Raw genomic sequence first — 22,234 nt, 5'->3', positions numbered from 1 at the left:
GCCTGCACCGCCATTCAATATGATCATGGCTGATGATTCAACCTCAGTACTCCACCCCAGTCTTCTCTCCATACCCCCTGATCCCTTTAGCCATAAGAGCCATATCTGACTCCCTTTTGAATATGTCCAACGAACTGGACTCGATAACTTTCTGTGACAAAGAATTCCACAGGTTCACAACTCTCTGGGTGAAAAAGTTTCTCCTCATCTCGGTCCGATATGGCTTACCCCTTATCCTTAGACTGTGTCCCCTGGTTCTGGACTTCCCCAACATTGGGAACATTCTTCCTGCATCCAACCTGTCTAAACCCATCAGAATTTTAAACGTTTCTGAGGTCCCCTCTCATTCTTCTGAACTCCAGTGAATACAAGCCCAGTTGATCCAGTCTTTCTTGATAGGTCAGTCCCGCCATCCCAGGAATCAGTCTGGTGAACCTTCGCTGCACTCCCTCAATAGCAAGAATGTCCTTCCTCAAGTTAGGAGACCAAAACTGTACACAATACTCCAGGTGTGGCCTCATCAAGGCCCTGTACAACTGTAGCAACACCTCCCTGCCCCTGTACTCTAGAAACAATTAGTGCATTGTCCATGAGTTAGCATCTCAGCATACACAAGACATGAATTATTAGGTAGCATGACTGGACCCAACCAGTTCTGTAATGAGAGCAGATGCATTTCCAGATTGATCTGAGTGGTTGCAGAGATTGCAACAGCCCTGGAGAATTTGCTTTGAGGATGCACAAGATAAGGTTTCACCAGCCTATTTCATCCCTCAACAGCACCCATTCAAAGCATGATAAACTTTAGTTGAATTGCATTGTACAAGAGATGAAGTTCCAAACTAACTGGAATAATAATTTCACACAGGTGAAACAGTATAAAAAGCCACAATGTTGCTGATGCATATGAATTTTTTGGGGGGGTGTTGGACAAGTGCAGCTTGTATTGCTGGCATCAATGTATAGACCTAACTTAAGCAATGGGAAAGCTTACGATGCTGTTCAGCTATGATTTTGGAGAGGATTGATAACCCAGCACATCTGCAATGTTGCAGACATTTGACTCCAATGTGGCAAACAGCAATCTTATCCAGTCCAATGTGTCTTAACAGTTTGGGATTGTGCAGGAAGTTTTCTTCCTATATCAGAGTTAGAAACTGATTAGTTACCTATAAACTTTGTGTTTAAAGTTGGATTCAAATTTATTCAAACTATTTCATCTTAACAGTCATTTGGAGTATGTTGAGGACCTTTTTATTTATGGCTGTATGATTATTCACAGGAACTTTAAATTGTTTCCAGTATGGAGCAAATTTATTCCAAGGCTAAAGATTAGCACAAATGTTCATTTTAAAAATAGGGTATCACTTGACTACCAAAAGAAAAGCAATTTTATTCTGGTCGATTTTAGTGCCTAGATGCTATTTTAAAATATGCATTTGTGTGAAATGGAGTCACTATGAATTATGTTTACATATTTGTTACTTGTTACTGACTTTTTTTTAACATGCATAAGATTTTCTTAATTTTTTTCATGGAGCTATTTTTGTGGTCACTGGTGACATTTCCAGTTTTATAGATGTTGCAATGTTTCCTGTTAATTTAGTTTATTTTATACTGTAGGGACTACTGACATTTGAATACTATTGTGCTCAATCCTGTGAAATGGATCATAAATTGAAATGCAGCTTAATAGAAAATGCATCATGCATCATCCATCCAATAGTGGATAATCAAGGGGCTGTAAGGAGGGAGGAACTTAATACTATCGCTAAAGAAGTAGTACTCGGTAAAATAATGGGACTAAAGGCGGACAAGGCCCCTGGACCTGATGGCATGCATCCTAGGGTCTTAATGGCTGCAGAGATAGTGGATGCATTTGTTGTAATCTACCAAAATTCCCTGGATTGTGGGGTGGTCCTAGCAGATTTGAAATGTAACTCCCCTATTTTTAAAAAAAGGAAGCAGATAAAAAGCAGGAAACGATAGACCAGTTAGCCTAACACCTGTCATTGGGAAAATGCTGAAGTGCATTATTAAGGAAGCAGTAGCAGGACATTTGGAAAAGCATAATTCAATTAAGCAGAATCAGCATGGTTTTATGAAGGGGAAATCATGTTTGACAAATTTGGTGCAGTTCTTTGAGGATGTAACGAGCGGGATGGATAAGGGGGAACCAGTGGATGTGGTGTATTTGGATTTCCAGAAGTCATTTGATTAGGTGTCACAAAAGGTTACTGCACAAGATAAAAGTTCACTGGGTTGGGGGTAATATATTAGCATGGATAGAGGATTGGCCAGCTAACAGAAAACAGAGTTAGGATAAATGGTTCATTTTCCGGTTGGCAAACAGTTACTAGTGGGGTGCCGCAGGGATCGATGCTGGGGCCTCAACTATTTACAATCTTGGATGAAGGGACCGAGTGTAATGTTGCCAAGTTTGCTGATACAAAAATGGTTGGGAAAGCATCTTGAGAAGGACACACAATCTGCAAAGGGATATAGACAGGCTAAGTGAGTGGGCAAAAATTTGGCAGATGGAGTATAATGTGGCAAAATGTGAGGTTATCCACTTTGGCAGGTAAAATAGGCATGCAAATTATAGTTTAAATGGAGATAAATTGCAAAGTGCTGCAGTACAGAGGGACCTGGGGATCCTGTGCATGAAACACAAAAAATGAGTGCCGATACAGCAAGTCATCAGGAAGGCAAATGGAATGTTGGCCTTTATTGCAAGGAGGATAGAATATAAAAGCAGAGAAGTCCTGCTACAACTGTACAGAGTATTTAGTGAGGCCACACCTGGAGTACTGCGTACAGTTTTGGTCTCCGTATTTAAGGAAGGATATGCTTGCATTGGAGGCTGTTCAGAAAACGTTCACTAGGTTGATTCTGGAGATGAGGGGGTTGACTTATGAAGATTGATTGATTAGGTTGGACCGATACACATTGGAGTTCAGAAGATTGAGAGGTAATATTATCGAAACATAGAAGATAATGAGGGGGCTCGACAAGGTGGATGCAGAGAGGATATTTCCACTCATAGGGGAAACTAAAACTAAGGGGCCGCCCATTTAAAACTGATGAGGAATTTCTTCTTGGAGGCTTGTAAATCTATGTAATTCTCTGCCCCAGACAGCGGTGGAGGCTGTGTCATTGATTATATTTAAAGCGGAGATAAACAGATTTTTGAGCAATAAGGGAATGAAGGGTTATGGGGAGTGGGCAGGGAAGTGGAGCTGAGTCCATGATCAGATCAGCCATGATCTTATTAAATGGCAGAGCAGGCTCGAGGGGCCAGGTGGCCGCCTTCTATTTCTTGTGTTCCTATATGCTGTATTAAGATCAAATCTGTTTATATATGCGGACTTGTATTTATTCTGTACAGCCACCAGAGGGCTCATTCCCTGGAGTCCCAAGGGATCCCATAATCTCTTGGGAGCACAGGTATTTAAGAAGGCTTCACAGGTTGGAGAGGCACTCTGGAGACCTGCAATAAAAGACTAAGGTGTCATGTTACTTTGAGCTTACAGTATTCAGTCTGATTCTTTCTCCATACACAACAACTGGCGACGAGATACAAATAGCGAACCCAAAGATGCAGAGAACAGTGGGCATCCTGGAGAAATTTTCAGAGGGAGATGATTGGGAAACTTTTGTGGAGCGACTGGACCAATGCTTCATGGCCAACGAGCTAGATGGGGAAGAGAGCGCTGCCAAACGAAGGCCGATCCTCCTCACCATCTGTGGGGCACCAACGTATGGCCTCATGAAGAATCTGCTGTCTCCAGCGAAACCCACGGAGAAATCGTATGATGATTTGTGCACACTGGTCCGCGAGCATTTGAACCCGAAGGAAAGCGTTCTGATGGCGAGGTACCAGTTCTACACCTACAAAAGGTCTGAAGGCCAGGAAGTGGCGAGTTGTGTCGCCAAGCTAAGACGCCTTGCAGGACATTGCGGATTTGGAGCACGTGCTCAGAGACTTTTTCATACTTGGCATTGGCCACGAAACCATATTCCGTAAGCTTTTGACTGTAGAGACCCCAACCTTGAGTAAGGCCATAGCGATTGCCCAGGCCTTCATTGCCACCAGTGACAATACTAAGCAAATCTTTCAGCACACAAGTGCTGCTACAAGTACTGTGAACAAAGTGATGTTGTTTTCGAATCGTAACGTACAGGGCAGGTCACACATACCTGCAGCTACACGTCCACAGATGTCTGAGTCCACCATCAAGGGTGATGAATGCAAGGCCATTAACACCTTGTTGGTGCTGCGGGGGTGATCACCATTTCCATTCATGCCGATTCAAAGAGTACGTTTGCAAGGGCTGTGGAACAATGGGACACCTCCAATGAGTGTGCAGGCGAGCTCCAAAACCTGTTAATCCTTGCAACCACCATCTTGCAGATGAGGATCACGATGAAACACAACCTCAGATAGAGGAGGCAGAGGTACATGGGGTACACACATTCATCATGAATTGTCCCCTGATAATGCTGAATGTTGAACTAAATGGACTCCCGGTGTCAATGGAGCTGGACACGGGTGCAAGCCAGTCCATCATGGGCAAAAAAGACTTTCGAAAGGTTGTGGTGCAACAAGGCCTCAAGGCCAATCGTAACTCCAATTCGCACGAAACTAAGAACTTACACAAAAGAACTGATTCTTGTAATCGGTAGTGCTACCGAAAAGGTCTCCTACGATGGAGCGGTGCACAAGCTATCATTCTGGGTGGTACCGGGCGATGGTCCCACGTTGCTCGGCAGGAGCTGGCTGGGAAAGATACGCTGGAACTGGGACGACGCCCGAGCGCTGATGACACTTCGTGTGCCCAGGTCTTAAACAAATTTCCTTCGCTGTTCGAACCAGGCAGCGGGAAATTCCAAGGAGCAAAAGTGCAGATCCACCTAATTCCGGGGGCGCAGCACATCCATCACAAGGTGAGAGCGGTACCATACATGATGAAGGGGTAGAGATGGAGCTAGACCGGCTGCAATGAGAGGGCATCATTTCACCGATCGAGTTCAGCGAGTGGGCCAGTCCCATTGTCCCAGTCCTCACACAGGAGATGGCACCGTCAGTTACTTTGTAATTGCCACAGACTCTATCAATCGTTTCTCCCTGCAGGACCAATGCCCACTACCAAAAGCCGACGACCTCTTTGCAACGATGGCGGGAGGAAAGATGTTCACGAAGCTGGATTTGACTTCAGCCTACATGACGCAGGAACTGGAGGAATCATCGAAGGCCCTCACCTGCATCAACACGCACAAAGGTCTTTTTGTTTATAATGGATGCCCATTTGGAATCCGATCAGCAGCGGCGATATTCCAGTGAAACATGGAAAGCTTACTGAAGTCAGTCCCGCACACCGTGGTCTTCCAGGACGACATCTTGGTCACAGGTCGGAACACAGTCGAGCATCTGCAGAACCTGGAAGAGGTTCTTAGTCGACTCAGCCGTGTGGTGCTCAGGTTAAAACGCTTGAAGTGCGATTTCCTGGCGCCTGAAGTGGAGTTCCTGGGAAGGAGGATTGCGGCGGACGACATCAGGCCCACCGACGCGAAGACGGAGGCAATCAAAAACGCACAGAGGCCGCAGAACGTGACTGAGCTGCAGTCGTTTCTGGGACTCTTGAACTATTTTGGTAACTTCTTACCGGGTCTCAGCACCCTGGTAGAACCACTACATGTCTTACTACGAAAGGGGGGCGAATGGGTTTGGGGCAGAAGACAAGAAAATGCCTTTGTAAAAGTGAGAAAATTGTTATGCTCAAACAAATTGCTTGTGTTGTATGATCCATGTCAGTGTTTGGTACGAGCATGTGATATGTCGTCATATGGCGTCGGGTGTGTATTGCAGCAAGCTAATGATTTTGGGAAACTGCAACAGGTTGCTTATGCATCCAAGAGTCTGTCTAAGGCTGAGAGCCTACAGCATGTTTGAAAAAGAAGCGTTAGCGTGTGTCTATGGGGTAAAGAAAATGCATCAATACCTGTTTGGGCTAAAATTCGAATTGGAAACTGACCCATAAGCCACTTATATCCTTGTTTTCCAAGAGTAAAGGGATAAATACCAACACATTGGCCCGCATCCAGAGATTAGTGCTAACGTTGTCTGTATACAACTACGCCATCTGCCACAGGCCAGGCACAGAAAACTGCGCAGATGCGCTCCGTAGGCTGCCATTGCCCACCACGGGGGTGGAAATGGCGCAGCCCGCAGATCTAGCCATGGTTATGGAAGCATTTGAGAGTGAGCAATCGCCCGTCACTGCCTGGCAGATCAAAACCTGGACAAGCCAGGACCCCTTATTATCTCTAGTTTAAAAACTGCATCACTGGAGCTGGTCCAGTGTCCAGTGGAAATGCAGGAAGAGATAAAGCCGATCCAGCGGTGCAAAGATGAAATGTCTTTACAGGCAGACTGCCTTCTGTGGGGCAATCGAGTAGTAGTCCTCAAGAAGGGCAGAGACACCTTCATCAATGACCTCCACAGTACCCACCCAGGCATCGTAATGATGAAAGCGATAGCCAGATCCCATGTGTGGTGGCCCGGTATCGATGCGGACTTAGTGTCCTGCGTTCACAGATGTAATACATGCTCGCAGTTAAGCAATGTGCCCAGGGAGGCGCCGCTAAGTTTGTGGTCTTGGCCCTCCCAACTGTGGTCTAGGGTACATGTCGACTATGGAGGCCCGTTCTTGGGTAAAATGTTCCTTGTGGTTGTAGACGCGTACTCCAAGTGGATTGAATGTGAGATAATGTCGGCTAGCACGTCCGCAGCCACGACTGAAAGCCTGCGGGCCATGTTTGCCACTCACAGCTTACCCGATGTCCTGGTGAGTGACAACGGGCCATGTTTTACCAGTGCTGAGTTCAAAGAATTCATGACCTGTAACTGGATCAAACATGTCACATCTGCCCTGTTTAAACCAGTGTCCAATGGTCAGGCAGAAAGAGCAGTGCAAACCATCAAGCAAAGCTTGAAGAGGGTAACTGAAGGCTCTCTGCAGACTCTCCTATCCCGAGTCCTGCTTAGCTACCACACGAGACCTCACTCACTCACTGGGATCCCATCTGCTGAACTGCTCATGAAAAGAGCACTTAAGACAAGGCTATCGTTAGTTCACCCTGATCTACATGAACAGGTAGTGGGCAGGCGGCTTCAACAAAGTGCACACCATGATAGCGCAAATGTGTCACGCGAGATTGAAATCAATGATCCTGTATTTGTTTTAAATTATGGACAAGGTCCCAAGTGGCTTCCCAGCACTGTCATGGCCAAAGAGGGGAGCAGGGTGTTTCGGGTCAAACTTTCAAATGGACTCATTCACCGGAAACACTTGGACCAAATCAAACTCAGATTCATAGACTACCCTGAGCAACCCACCTTGGACCCTACCTTTTTTGATGCCCCAACATACACACCAGTGGCAACAGACACCACTGTTGACCACGAAGCAGAACCCATCATCCACAGCAGCCCAGCAGGACCCAACACACCAGGCAGGCCAGCAGCCCAGCGAGAGCCCAACAAATGATTCAACAACACCAGCTTTCACACCGAGACGATCAACCAGGGCAAGAAGGGCTCCAGATCGACTCACATTCTAAATAGTTGCACTATTGACTTTGTGGGGGAATGTTATCTATGTGGACTTGTATTAACTCTGTACAGACACCAGAGGGCTCATTCCCCGGAGTCCCAAGGGATCCCATAATCCTTTGGAAGCACAGGTATTTAAGAAGGCTTCACAGGTTGGAGAGGCACTCTGGAGACCTGCAATAAAAGACTAAGCTCACATGTTACTTTGAGCTCACAGTATTCAGTCTGACTCTTTCTCCATACACAACAAAATCTATAATGTTTCATTTGTAATTCGGACATTGTGCGTGTCATACATTCTAAGCTGTTACAACATCCCAACAAATATCTGATTTTTTTTTTCTGTTGTAATGGTAAAGAAAATAAGGTCTGTACACACCAATTCATGGTGATCATTGGAAAAAAAACACATTAGGAAAAAGATGTGTATGTAGCCATTATGTAGGATAATAGTTTAATATTTTTAAAGACATTATCCTATTAAATCCTGGCTTTTCTAGCATTCTTGTATATTATTGATGTATATTACTGATGTAATATGTGTCTATACTAGTCAATATTCATTTTGCAATAGTGCCCGAAAGTAGTTACAAGGTTGTTTTTTTCCCTTTGACTCTTAAACTGAGATGTGCTCCCTGTGGCTGCACTTTGTGTTCATTGTGTTTTGTAATATATTCGATATTGCCTTTTCTTCAGAATATTTTTAGAAAGGAAATGTGGTGGAAAACTTCCTATTAAAATAAAACGAACAGCCCTCCAGCCCTAAAAAACTGCAATATCTGCATTGTATGTGCTAATGGATTGGAGAATGCTACAAGGCAGTAACATCGTTGAATGGATTCATCAGATCTGTATTGCAGGAGTAGACTTTAAGTGGTTTATATTTTCTGAAACCAAGATAGTGGTACTGTAATTCTTTCCTACCATTTTTATTAAAATGTGAAATTTCATTTATTTTGTAATGTTGGAATCACTACGATTAGTTCTCTTCTGCATTGATCAATGCATCATTGAAATCATGTTGCTTTGTTTTTCATACATGCAACTTCTTTATGTAGCCAACAGTTACCACATCTCACCTTTAGCTTTAGTCTTCAGTCCTTTCCCAATCCAAGTAATATATTTGATCTCACCATCTTTGATCTTTTATGGAAGTGTCTCATCTTTTCTAAAGCAACCCCCAGGAAGCATGCTATCCTCTTTCACAGCAATCACTTTTTTCCCCCTCAGCGAATCATAATTCTGCATAAAATCCGAGTTTGCCTGAGACTTGAATCATGCTCCCATAACCAGGCAGGCTTCTCTAGCATCTGAACAGGATGAGTTTGTCTGGGATGTTTGTGTATGTCGCTTGCGTGTGCTATCTTGCTCTGTTTCTTTTATACACGTCGAAGGAGAGAGGCTCACTCTCCCCTCCCTCTCTTCCCCACGTTTGGACTTGTCCATTCCAGTCAAAGTAAATTTATCAGTTTTAATTACTGCCATCAACCTCTCTGGCATTGAAAATTAACTTTTACAAGTCTAAAGTCTCATTCCTTCAGATTTTAATTATTGTGGGAGATTTAAAAAAAACATTTATTTTTTCTTAACTCTCTCTATCTCAATCCCATCTTTCTTTCCCTCTTTATTTTGCTTTCTGTACCTGATTTAACATTAAATTAAATATTCTAACTGACACTTCCTGGTTCGGACTCTGTGCTGCTCGTTAACGATTCTTCAATCTGATTCGTTAAGGAGATACACAGTTGCTCGTCCTGTTCACACAGGTCCCAGATCCATTGTAGAGTGTATGTGCCATTTTGGGCTCTAATTTACAGTAAGTTCCAGTGCAAAATCCCATAGAAAGTGTGTGCAAGTGTAATGAATAGCTGGTGCCATTTGTTTCCCACTGAGAGCAAAATCTGGCCCAATGGTAGACTAAAACATTTTTTCGGAGTCTGAAAGAGTATACTGCATCTGACTCTTGGTAAGGTTTGGAATACAGATGGTGGAGTTTTTCTGCAGCCCACCCAATTGGTTCATGTTTGCTTGGAGGAATAGATCCACTGTACAATAAAATGGATTAAAGAGATCACGTTATGTTAAGTGTAGTCACACGCATTATTTTTCAAGAAAAATTACCTTTGTAGAGATTTGTCATTCTTATGAAATGAAAGGTGTCCTTTTTTAAGGCAGCGATGAGTTAGCTTGAATACATAACCAGTCATTTCCATGTGAATCTGCTGGATCCTGTCCTTAACTAACATTCACACATTTCAGCAGCTCTCACTAGACAGCAATCAATACTGAGAACCTAGCTTGACTTTTGACCTCTCCACCCAGCTCCACAATGCTGATGGCAATTGCAGTGCCCAAAGGGTTGTTTTGGCTCAGATTATCAAATACTGCACAGGCCAGAGATTGAATCTAGAACCTTCTATACCACAGTGGAACTTTTAATCTCTGGTATCACTTAAGCATACGGATTCTTCCTCGTCTAACTCTAACAACATAATCCACTATTCCCTTCTCCCTCATACTTATCTAGCTTCCCATTAAATGCATCTATATTATTTGCCTCAACTACTCCCTATGGTAACAAGTTCTACATTCTTGCAGCTCTCTGGGTCAAGAAGATTCTTCTGAATTCCCTATTTGATTTCTTGGTGACTGTCTTATATTGAAGACCTCCAGTTTTGCTCTTCTCCACAAGTGGAAACACTCTCTATCTGTGTCTACTCTATCAAAACCTTTCATAATTTTGAAGAAACCTTTTAGGTCACCCCACAGCCTTCTCTTTTCAAGGGAAAAGAGACACAGCTTCTTCAGTCTTTCCTGATGGATATAACCTTGCAGTTCTGGTATACTCCTTGTAAATCTTTTTTGCACCCTCTCCAGTGCCTCCATATCATCTTTCTAATATGGTGAGCAGAATTGTGTACAGTACTCAGTGTGGTCTAACCAAAGTTTAGCATAACTTCCCTACTTTTCAATTCTATTTCTCCAGAAATAAATTCTAGTGCTTGGCTTGCTTTTTTATGGCCTTATTAACCGGCATTGCTACTTTTAGTGATTTGTGTATTTGTACTTCCAGAGCCCTTTGCTCCTCTACCCCAATTAGATTCTTATTTTCCAAGTAAAAGTGGTTGCCTTATTTTTCTTACCAAAATGTTATACCTCACATTTATCTATGTTGAAATTAATTTGGTAATTATATGCCCATTCTGCAAGTTTTAGTGTCTTCCTGTAATTTGTTGCTGTCTGCAGTATTGAATATTGATCCCAATTTGGTCTTCTCTGCAAATTTAGAAATTGTATTAATGATTCCAAGGTCTAAATTGTTACTAAATTGTGAACACTGATCCTTGTGGGACCCGACTTCCCACCTTCTGCCCTTTACTCCTATTCTCTGCTTTCTGTCTTGCAGCCAGCTAGCCATCCATTCTGCTACTTGTCCCCTTACTCCCCAAGCCCTGACCTTATTCATTAGTCTATTATGTGATACATTATATATTGTACTACATTAACATTGTGCGAAGTGAATATGAAAATTTTATGCAATCATAATGTGCATGTATATAGACTTGTCTAATAAACGTGACTTAAAATTAAATCTGAAATTAATTCTTAATGGAAATATTCAATTATAATCACAACCAATTCTTTGAAGGGTTGGGATTCTGAACTGAAACATAAATGTTGGTTAAAAATTAGTTATTGTTACTTTGCTTGTGAATTTTGCTGATTAGAATCCAGTTATTTCTAAATAATTGAAGTAGCTCTGTCTCAACAGGTCTCCCACCATGGCTGGAGGGCTGTTTGCTGTCAGTAAGAAGTACTTTGAGTATCTGGGCACGTATGACACAGGGATGGAGGTCTGGGGAGGAGAGAACCTGGAATTTTCCTTCAGAGTAAGAACTTAATTTGTCCTTAAGTTAGATATGTAGAATTTTAAATTGAAAGTTATTCCCTTGGTGATGCTTTGGAGGGAAAGCTAGGATGGTCTCTGGCTAATTCTGTGGACGAGAACTATTCCTGTTAAAGATACTGCTTCAGTAATGAAGTGACATATATTTAATCTTTACAGTGCAGATGGGGTGTCTGTAGGTATGGGAAGAAAATACATTTCAAAACAATGGGCCCAAGTTTCCACATGATTTGCGCCTGATTTTTAGGAGCAACTGGTGGAGAACGGACTATCTTAGAATTCGCAATTCTCCACATTTTTTTTTCTGCAGTTCTAGTCAGGTAGAACAGTTCTACTTTGGAACAGAATTTTTTCTTCAAAAGGGGGCGTGTCTGGCCACTGGCGCCTGATTTGAAAGTTTCCACAATGAAAATGTACTCCAAACTAAAGTAGAATGGAGCAAGTGAAGATTTTTGTAGAACTGAAAAAACCTGTTCTACACATTAAAAAATCAGGCGCAGGTTACAAATTAGGCGTCCAGAACGAGGTGGGGGGTGGGGAGGGGGGGCGGAAGGGAACTCATTAAATTCTACAATCAATCCTTATTTATACTTATACAAATATTATACAAATAAATCCAACCTGAATAAACATTTATAAGCAAAGAAAAGATTAAATAAACCATCTTCCTACCTGTGTGAAAGTGCTTCAGCCAGGAAGAATGGTGCAGCAAGCCTCACAAAACGAGGGAGCCGACCGAACGCGGGCGGGGGGGAGGAGGGAGCCGACTGAACGCGGGCGGGGGGAGGAGGGAGCCGGCCGAACGCGGGCGGGGGAGGACGGACCCGAACGCGGGCGGGGGGGGGGGGCGGAGGGGAGAGAGGAGGGAGCCGACTGAACGCGGGCGGGGGGAGGAGGGAGCCGACCGAACGCGGGCGGGGGAGGACGGACCCGAACGCGGGCGGGGGGGGGCGGAGGGGAGAGAGGAGGGAGCCGACCGAACGCGGGCAGGTGGGGGGGGGGGGGGAGGAGGGAGCCGACCCAACGCGGGGGGGGGGGGGCGCGGTGGAGAGGAGAGGAGGGAGCCGACCGCGGGCGGGGTCGACGGACCCGAACGCGGGGGCGGGGGGGGCGGAGGCGAGAGAGGAGGGAGCCGATCGAACGCGGGCAGGTGGGGGGGGGGGGGGGGGGAGAGGAGGGAGCCGACCGAACGCGGGGGGGGGGGGGAGGAGGAGGAGGGAGCCGACTGAGCGCGGGGGGGGGGGGGGGGAGGAAGAAGAGAGAACGAGGGAGACGACTAATGCGGGGGGGGGGGGGGGGGGGTGGGGGAAGGGAGCCGACGAACGTGGGCGGTGGGGGAGGGAAGGGAGCCGACCGAACGCGGGCCGGGGGGAGGAGGGAGCCGACCGAACGCGGTGGGGGGGGGGGGGGCAGGACGGAGCCGACCGAACGCGGGCCGGGGGGAGGAGGGAGCCGACCGAACGCGGGGGGGGGGGGGGGAAAGGACAGAGCCGACCGAACGCGGGCCGGGGGGAGGAGGGAGCCGACCGAACGCGGGGGGGGGGGGAAAGGACGGAGCCGACCGAACGCGGGCCGGGGGGGTGGAGGAGGAGGGAGCCGACCGAACACGGCGGGAGGAGGGAGCCGACGGGCGCGGGGGGGGGGGGGCAAAGGGAAGGGAGCCGACGAACGCGGAGGTGGGGGGGGAAGGGAAGGAGCCGACTGAACGCGGGAGGGAGGGAGCCGACCGAACGCGGGAGGGGGGGTGGAAGGTAATGGAGCCGGTCCAGACGGCTGGCGTGAAAGAGAGAAGACTGCAGGAAGCCTCAGAAATTGAGGAGCCATTTCCCGACGGCAAAAGGGGGAGGTCGTCGGGAAACGGCTGCCTCAAATTTCTGAGGCATCCTGCACCCTTCTCACTGCGACAAGAAACCTCTGCTGATGGCAATGTACTTTTATTAAAAAATGTTCAAAAACTAAACAGCTACAAAGAACTACAAAAATGGCCGAGTGCCAATGTTTTTTTCACACTGAGCATGCACGAAAGCTCCAACGCGCACGTGCAGCGTTGCTGGCAGGAAAAAAACTAATTTAAATAGTACCCGCCCCCTCCCACTTACAAAATCGGCACGAGTGTAGGCTCTGCCCCCCTGGGCGCCGTGCCAAGCAGACAAGGAGCTGCAAAGCGCTCCAGAATCGCTCGTTTTCTTTCCAGCGCGAAAAACGGGCGCCCAGCTCGGAGGGTCGCCCGTTTTTTATCATGTGGAAACTTGGGCCCATTGTGTTTTGGATTATCACATCATAACAGAATACTAGTTTGGATGCTAAGATTACTGTTATCACCAATTGTGTTTACAGAAATTAAGATGGAACAGGATTTCTGCAGAAAATTTTCCTGATAAATCTGTGATTTAGTAACCTTTCTGACTTAACAACAAAGGAAGTGAAGTTAATGTAATTGGATTTGGCATCGGTGTGCACCAGCTATTCGTATTTCAATTCCATATTTATTTAAACCATTTTTGTAAAGCATTTAATTACAAACTAGGTTTGCTGTTCTATATACTGGCATTTAAAAAGTTATGCTCAAGGTATATAACCCATATACTGGATTCTGTGAATGTATCTGGCACAAAGCAACTCCTTGCAAACTGCTTTATTTCAGTGTCCTGCAGCCTTATAATGCCTCACGTGAAGATGCAGTCGTGGCTCTCGTGCTAGCTAAATGTGGAAGTCCACTGCTTGGTGTGGTAGTTGTACAGACCAGGAACATCCTGGGGTTGATCTATATCCAGTGTGGGCTTTGCTGATCACAGTCACTGCAGTGGTGGGGAAGCTGCGATTAGTCTCCGCATCTGGGGTAGGAATGAGAAAAATTGACGTGTGTTCTTGTCCTAATTATCATTAGTTTACTTCCTATCACCCCTCCATCCCCAAAATACATGTTTCAAGTGGTTGGGCTTAAAGAACCATAGCTTTTAAAATGATCAGTTTTAGGCAAGTCCAGAAAATAGTGAACCATAACTAGATGTAAGGAATGGGAGCATAAAAATATTGATCAATGTACAAAATGAATTAGTATATTTCTGTCAAAACAACTTGCTTTTTTTTCAGATTTGGCAGTGTGGGGGTTTCTTAGAAATACATCCCTGTTCTCATGTTGGCCATGTTTTTCCTAAACAAGCTCCTTATTCAAGGAGTAAAGCTCTGGCAAACAGCGTACGTGCTGCAGAGGTCTGGATGGATGAATATAAAGAACTGTACTATCACAGGAATCCACACGCCCGTTTGGTGAGCAGTATCCATTAAATTTGCATCCTCAGCATAAAGTATTCCAATATAAACCGTGTACAATAGGTGATTATTAAAATTAAAGCTTTGTACCCATTTTAGGAGTTGAACTTGATTGTTTTTTGTGTAAAGAGAACCATTTTCTGATTTTTGAAGTTGATTTAATCTTTAAAGTTCAGAAACTAGAATTAATTCAATAAGTGAAAAGGAAACTTCTGGTAGGCCGCATTGTATTTGGATGATGGCACATACAGTTTGAAGACAAAATTACGGAAAGAAAAATTTGAAACTTAAAATAAAATGATTTCAAAACTCGAGGTTTAAAGAAAACATGCAAAATCGTAAAAAATCATACTTTTTTTACCCTTGGCTTTGGATATTTTTGAGTTTAACTCAAATAGGTCCACTTGTGAAAAGGTAATTGGAGTGATTTTCTCTTCGGTACATAGTTTTATTTAAATACTCCTGCAAAGCAGAAAGGTAGAAAAAGATTCCAGTTTGCTTTAGTCACAATTTAAACTTTCCCACCTATTTGATTTTTATTTTATGAGCTATACTTCAATATTTTAGAAGAGCTGTTTTATTACCTATTGGATTTTGCATGGGTGTCTAGGATTCTAATGTTTAGACAGTGGATATTAGGAATTTTTTGAGGATGTAACTATTAGTGTGGACAAGGGAGAACCAGTGGATGCGGTGTATTTGGACTTTCAAAAGGCTTTTGACAAGGTCCCGCAGAAGAGATTGGTGTGCAAAATCAAAGCGTATGCTATTGGGGGTAATGTACTGACGTGGATAGAGAACGGGTTGGCAGTGTGTCGGGATAAACGGGTCCTTTTCAGAATGGCAGGCAGTGACTAGTGGGGTGCCGCAGGGCTCAGTGCTGGGACCCCAGCTCTTTACAATATACATTAACGATTTGGATGAAGGAATAGAGTGTAATATCTCCAAGTTTGCGCATGACACTAAACTGGGTGGTGGTGTGAGCTGTGAGGAGGACACTAAGAGGCTGCAGGGTGACTTGGACAGGTTAGGTGAGTGGGCAAATACATGGCAGATGCAGTATAATGTGGATAAATGTGAGGTTATCCATTTTGGGGGCAAAAATACGAAGGCAGAATATTATCTGAATGGTGGCAGACTAGAAAAAGGGGAGGTGTAATGAGAGCTGGGTGTCATGGTTCATCAGTCACAAAGTGGGCACGCAGATACAGCAGACGGTAAAGAAGGCAAATGGTATGTTGGCCTTTTGAGTATAGGAGCAGGGAGATCTTGCTGCAGATGTACAGGGCCTTAGTGAGGCCTCACCTGGAATATTGTGTTCAGTTTTGGTCTCCTAGTCTGAGGAAGTACGTTCTTGCAATTGAGGGAGTGCAGCAAAGGTTCACCAGGCAGACAAATGGCAGGTAACTATAGGCTGGTTAGTTTAACATCTGTAGTGGGGAAAATGTTTGAAACTATCATTAAGGAAGAAATAGCGGGACATCTGGATAGGAATAGTGCAATCAAGCAGACGCAGCATGGATTCATGAAGGGGAAATCATGTTTAACTAACTTACTGGAATTCTTTGAGGATATAACGAGCATGGTGGATTGAGGTGTACCGATAGATGTGGTGTATTTAGATTTCCAAAAGGCATTCGATAAGGTGCCACACAAAAGGTTACTGCAGAAGATAGAGGTACGCGGCGTCGGAGGGAATGTATTAGCATGGAGAGAGAATTGGCTGGCGAACAGAAAGCAGAGAGTCGGGATAAATGGGTCCTTTTCGGGTTGGAAATCGGTGGTTAGTGGTGTGCCACAGGGATCAGTGCTGGGACCACAACTGTTTACAATATACATAGATGACCTGGAAGAGGGGACAGAGTGTAGTGCAACAAAATTTGCAGATGACACTAAGATTAGTGGGAAAGCGGGTTGTGTCGAGGACTCAGAGGCTGCAAGGAGATTTGGATAGGTTAAGCGAATGGGCTAAGGTTTGGCAGATGGAATACAATGTCGGAAAGTGTGAGGTCATCCACCTTGGGGGAAAGAAAACAGTAAAAGGGAATATTATTTGAATGGGGAGAAATTACAACATGCTGTGGTGCAGAAGGACCTGGGGGTCCTTGTGCATGGAACTCTTTTAGAGTCTACCTGCAAAACATAAAACAGACCTGGGTGATAATTACATCGGTTGCGATGGCCAGGAATCGAACCGAGGTCACCTGCTTGGAAGGCAGCTATGCTCACCACTATACCACCATCGCCCACAATTCAATATTTTGAAACAACTGCCTCCCCGTCGGGGAATTGAACACCGGTCTCCCGCGTGACAGACGGCATGAATCCCAAAAGGTTAGTTTGCAGGTGCAGCAGGTAATCAGGAAGGCGAATGGAATGTTGGCCTTCATTGCGAGAGGGATGGAGTACAAAAGCAGGGAGGTCCTGCTGCAACTGTATAAGGTATTGGTAAGGCCACACCTGGAGTACTGCGTGCAGTTTTGGTCACCTTACTTAAGGAAGGATATACTAGCTTTGGAAGGGGTACAGAGACGATTCACTAGGCTGATTCCAGAAATGAGGGGGTTACCTTATGATAGATTGAGTAGACTGGGTCTTTACTCGGAGTTCAGAAGGATGAGGGGTGATCTTATAGAAACATTTAAAATCATGAAAGGGGTAGACAAGATAGAGGCAGAGAGGTTGTTTCCACTGGTAGGGGAGACTAGAACTAGGGGGCACAGCCTCAAAATACGGAGGAGCCAATTTAAAACCGAGTTGAGAAGGAATTTCTTCTCCCAGAGGGTTGTGAATCTGTGGAATTCTCTGCCCAAGGAAGCAGTTGAGGCTAGCTCATTGAATGTTTTCAAGTCAAAGATAGATAGATTTTTAACCAATAAGGGAATTAAGGGTTACGGGGAGAGGGCGGGTAAGTGGAGCTGAGTCCACGGCCAGATCAGCCATGATCTTATTGAATGGCGGAGCAGGCTTGAGGGGCTAGATGGCCTACTCCTGTTCCTAATTCTTATGTTCTTATGATTCCAGGGATGGCTGGACTGTCATGAGAAGAGACTGGATCAATTGGGCCTTTGTTCACTGGCATTTAGAAGGATGAGAGGGGATCTCATAGAAACATAAGATTCTGACAGGACTGGACAGGATAGATGCGGGTAGAATGTTCTCTATGTTGGGGAAGTCCAGAACCAGGGGACATAGTCTTAGGGTAAGGGATAGGTCATTTAGGACTGAGATGAGGAGAAACTTCTTCACTCAGAGTTGTTGACCTGTGGAATTCCCTGCCGCAGAGAGTTGTTGATGCCAGTTCATTGGATATATTCAAGAGGGAGTTAGATATGGCCCTTACAGTTAAGGGGATCAAGGGGTATGGAGAGAAAGCAGGAAAGGGGTACTGAAGGAATGATCAGCCATGATCTTATTGAATGGCGGTGCAGGGTTGAAGGGCTGAATGGCCTGCTCCTGCACCTATTTTCTATGTTTGTATGAAATCTGAGTAAGCTGGTTTAAAAATGGTACAAATTACGAAGGCAAAAAGATTTTGAATTCCATTGAATGTTCTTGAAGTTACTGAGGCATGGTTTTAATTTTTTTTACCACATTTGCTGATTTACAGGAACCTTATGGTGATGTAACAGAGAGGAGAAAGCTCAGAGAGAAGCTACAATGTAAAAACTTCAAATGGTTATTGGAGAATGTTTACCCAGACATTCATGTACCTGAGGATCGACCAGGTTTCTTTGGAATGGTAAGTATATTGTGCCATATCTGGACAAATGTCACTTTATCACCATCCCCTGTATTGACAAACATACCGAGTGGCCTTGTCCAATGTTCCCTCTTATTTAAAAAAAAATGTTGTACTGCGCAGGCCACAAAATCTTTTGAGCATGACCTTTTTGTTCATGGGCAACTTTTACTATAACAACAACAATTATTTTACAGCAACGACAATAGCAACCACTTAAAAGTATATATACAGTAATACCATATTGCCACCCCACCATCTCTCATCATGAGATAATCAGACAAACTCTTAAAAATCATGAAATCAGTTGCTCTTTTTTGCTCATTAATGGCTTTATTTACTCTTTTGCAAGTCACAGCTCTTACAAAAACTATATTGCAGGTGTCTTGTGTTCGAATTTGCTCTGTCAGGTGTCCCAAAGTGAATCATAACATATCTCGCTCATTGTCCGGTTAGGATATGGTAATATTGGAGATTAGTAGGGACAGTGAGAGAGTAGGAAGAAACAAACGGGTTGGCATCATCCCATGTGAGATATTAATAGCATGTTGGTCAGAACAATGAAGGTATTAAAGCTAACACATCAGCAACTATTAGCAAGGTCACATTAACTGTCTGGGATTGTCCAAGTCATCTGTTCCTTTATAAATGCAGACAGGAAACATTTGGTTAAATTTATTAGCAGTTAACCCATCAAAATGGCCATTATGTCAAGGTCTGGAGGTTTGGTGAGAAGGAACCTTGCTTCAGTATATATTCTGGGCATCATGTGATTTAACTCGCATTAAAGTCTTACGGAAGCCAAGCTTCAGTCAGTAGATTGCAGGCCAGTAACTCTCAGATCATTCCAGCACAGTGCGAAAGGGTAAACCTCTACAGTACATGTGGTTTATAACAACAGGCATGGTTTATTCAGCAGTCTAAGAGCCTTGGATCTAACTCCATAGAATCACAGAAAATAGATGCAGGAGTAGGCCATTCGGCCCTTTGAGCCTGCACCACCATTCAATAAGATCATGGCTGATCATTCACCTCAGTATCCCTTTTCTGCTTTCTCTCCATACCCATTGATCCCTTTAGCCGTAAGGGCCATATCTAACTCCCTCTTGAATATATCCAACAAACTGGCATCAACAACTCTCTGCGGTAGAGAATTCCACAACTCTGAGTGAAGAAGTTTCTCCTCATCTCAATCCTAAATGGCTTACCCCTTATCCTTAGACTGTGTCTAACCTGTCCAATCCCATCAGAATTTTATATGTTTCTATGAGATCCTCTCATCCTTCTAAACTCCAATGAATACAGGCCCAGTCGATCCAGTCTCTCCTCATATGTCAGTCCTGCCATCCCGGGAATCAGTCTGGTGAACCTTCGCTGCATTCCCTCAATAGCAAGAACATCCTTCCTCAGGTTAGGAGACCAAAACTGAACACAATATTCCATGTGAGGCCTCACTAAGGCCCTGTACAACTGCAGTAAGGCCTCCCTGCTCCTATACTCAAATCCCCTAGCTATGAAGGCCAACATACCATTTGCCTTCACAGCCTGCTGTACCTGCATGCCAACTTTCAATGACTGACGTACCATGACACCCAGGTTTCGTTGCACCTCCCCTTTTCCTAATCTGCCGCCATTCAGATAATCTGCCTTTGTGTTTTTGCCTCCAAAGTGGATAACCTCACATTTATCCACATTATGCATGCATTTATCCACATCTGCCATGCATTTGCCCACTCGCCTAACCTGTCTGAATCACCCTGCAGCCTCTTAGCATCCTCCTCACAGCTCACACCACCACCCAGCTTAGTGTCATCTGCAAACTTGGAGATATTACACACAATTCCTTCATCCAAATCATTAATGTATATTGTAAATAGTTGGGGTCCCAGCACTGAGCGTTGTGGCACCTCACTAGTCACTGCCTGCCATTCTGAAAAGACCCGTTTATCCCGACTCTCTGCTTCCTGTCTGCCAACCAGTTCTCTATCCACATCAGTACATCACCCCCAATACCATGTGCTTTAATTTTGCACACCAATCTCTTGTGTGGGACCTTGTCAAAAGCCTTTTGAAAGTCCAAATACACCACATCCACTGGTTCTCCCTTGTCCACTCTACTAGTTACATCCTCAAGAAATTCCAGAAGATTTGTCAAGCATGATTTCCCTTTCATAAATGCATGCTGACTTGGACTGATCCTGTCACTGCTTTCCAAATGTGCTGCTATTACATCTTTAATAATTGATTCCAATATTTTCTCCACTATTCCCTCTTCTGATCATGCCTCTGTGCTGTGCCTTGGGATGTTTTTCCACATTAATAGTGCTATATAAATGCAAGTTATGCTGAATAAATAGTACATCCGAAGTGTTATATGGTAAATAGCTCTTAGACTGCTGAATAAACCATGTCTGTTGTTATAAACCACATGTGCTGTACATAGGTTTGCCCTTTCGCATTGCGTTACTGGCCTGCAATCCACTGTCTGAAGCTTGAAGTTTATTTTGCCTCATTTTCCCTGACGATAATATATTTTGAAATTCAGCTAAACTCTTTCATAAGCTGTCGATCTTTGACTGGTTTAGGATTTATTTTAAATCACTGATAGCAGCAGTCATTGCTCAGCATGTTGGTGCAGTGCTGGACTATCTGTACTGAAAGATTTGGAGGCTGCAGCTTTCTAATGTGTGCAGTAGATCAGACAGAGAGGAAAGAGACTTTCCCCATCAACTGGAGGCAAAACCCCAGGATGACCTTGAGCTGATTCTCTAGCCAACTTCTTCCTCCTCTTTTGCTGTTGCCTGCACTTGCTCCTTTCATTCATGCTGTGTGTTTTTACTTCATTGCTTCCTGCTCCAAACCTAACTCTGCACCTTCTCCTAGAGTGAATATTCCTGGGTTGTTGCTAGCTGCAGATACAGCAATCGATGCTGTTTCATGCAAGATGAATGAGCCTACGCCCTTGATCCCTGCTAGCTGATGCTGCTTAACTGTCCCTACGGGCACTCAATGGAGAAAAAGCATCAACTGCAATATGTAAAACATTACTTGTAACACATTTCGGTAGCCTACACATACTGTAATATGCTGCTGTGGTGCCTCGTTAAGTTCCCTATGTTTGACAAATATAGAGGGAATCAAAAGTTGTAAAAATGGGTACTAAGCACTAGATACAGGATGGCTACTCGAGTGCCCCTCTTCAATGGACCCCACAAAGTGATGATTCACTATAGAATCTGCTCCTCCAGGTAGTTTAGAGGCGGAGGTTGGGTGTGCTGCATCAATTGACCGACTCTTTCTTCTGTGGGCTTCTTTTTCTGACACTCATGAGTTTGGTGAATTGCTGCTGTTTAATGAGCCCTGCTATAGCTGTACAATTGACTACTTTTCCAAGCAAGAGTGAAAAACATCCAGGGTGCAAGTGGGTGTTGGAGGGGGGATGGGGCATCCCCCCCACATACTGTTACACATCCACAACTCTCCTTTCTCTGCATTACACTGCATGAACTGAAATGTGGAACATAAAAACAAAAGTTGCCAGAAGAGGTTCACCAAGATACTTGCTGTCTAGAGATCGGGAAAGTTCTGAAACATCGAGGGGTGATAGTCCACCTTTTGCAAAGCTGCAACACATCACCGTCTTCCTCTTGGCTTCAATTTCAAAAAAGTTACAAATTTTTACGGCTTTAAAACCCGA

The 22,234-nt window shown here is 44.5% G+C and overlaps 1 protein-coding gene across 2 annotated transcripts in view; it reads left to right on the top strand.

Annotated features, from left to right (window-relative positions):
- The window catches only part of galnt12 (UDP-N-acetyl-alpha-D-galactosamine:polypeptide N-acetylgalactosaminyltransferase 12), a 98,988-nt gene that overhangs the window by 60,955 nt on the left and 15,799 nt on the right, over positions 1-22,234 (top strand). For both annotated transcript variants that reach the window (XM_070881089.1, XM_070881088.1), the window contains exons 5-7: positions 11,388-11,505; positions 14,616-14,792; positions 18,406-18,537. In XM_070881089.1, coding sequence (XP_070737190.1) covers positions 11,388-11,505; positions 14,616-14,792; positions 18,406-18,537 — 427 coding nt within the window. The remainder of the gene's footprint in view (positions 1-11,387; positions 11,506-14,615; positions 14,793-18,405; positions 18,538-22,234) is intronic.

The sequence above is a fragment of the Pristiophorus japonicus genome, chromosome 5 (assembly GCF_044704955.1).
Source record: "Pristiophorus japonicus isolate sPriJap1 chromosome 5, sPriJap1.hap1, whole genome shotgun sequence".
In the NCBI taxonomy this organism is placed as follows: domain Eukaryota; kingdom Metazoa; phylum Chordata; class Chondrichthyes; family Pristiophoridae; genus Pristiophorus; species Pristiophorus japonicus.
This window is presented reverse-complemented; position numbering and strand designations above follow the sequence as displayed.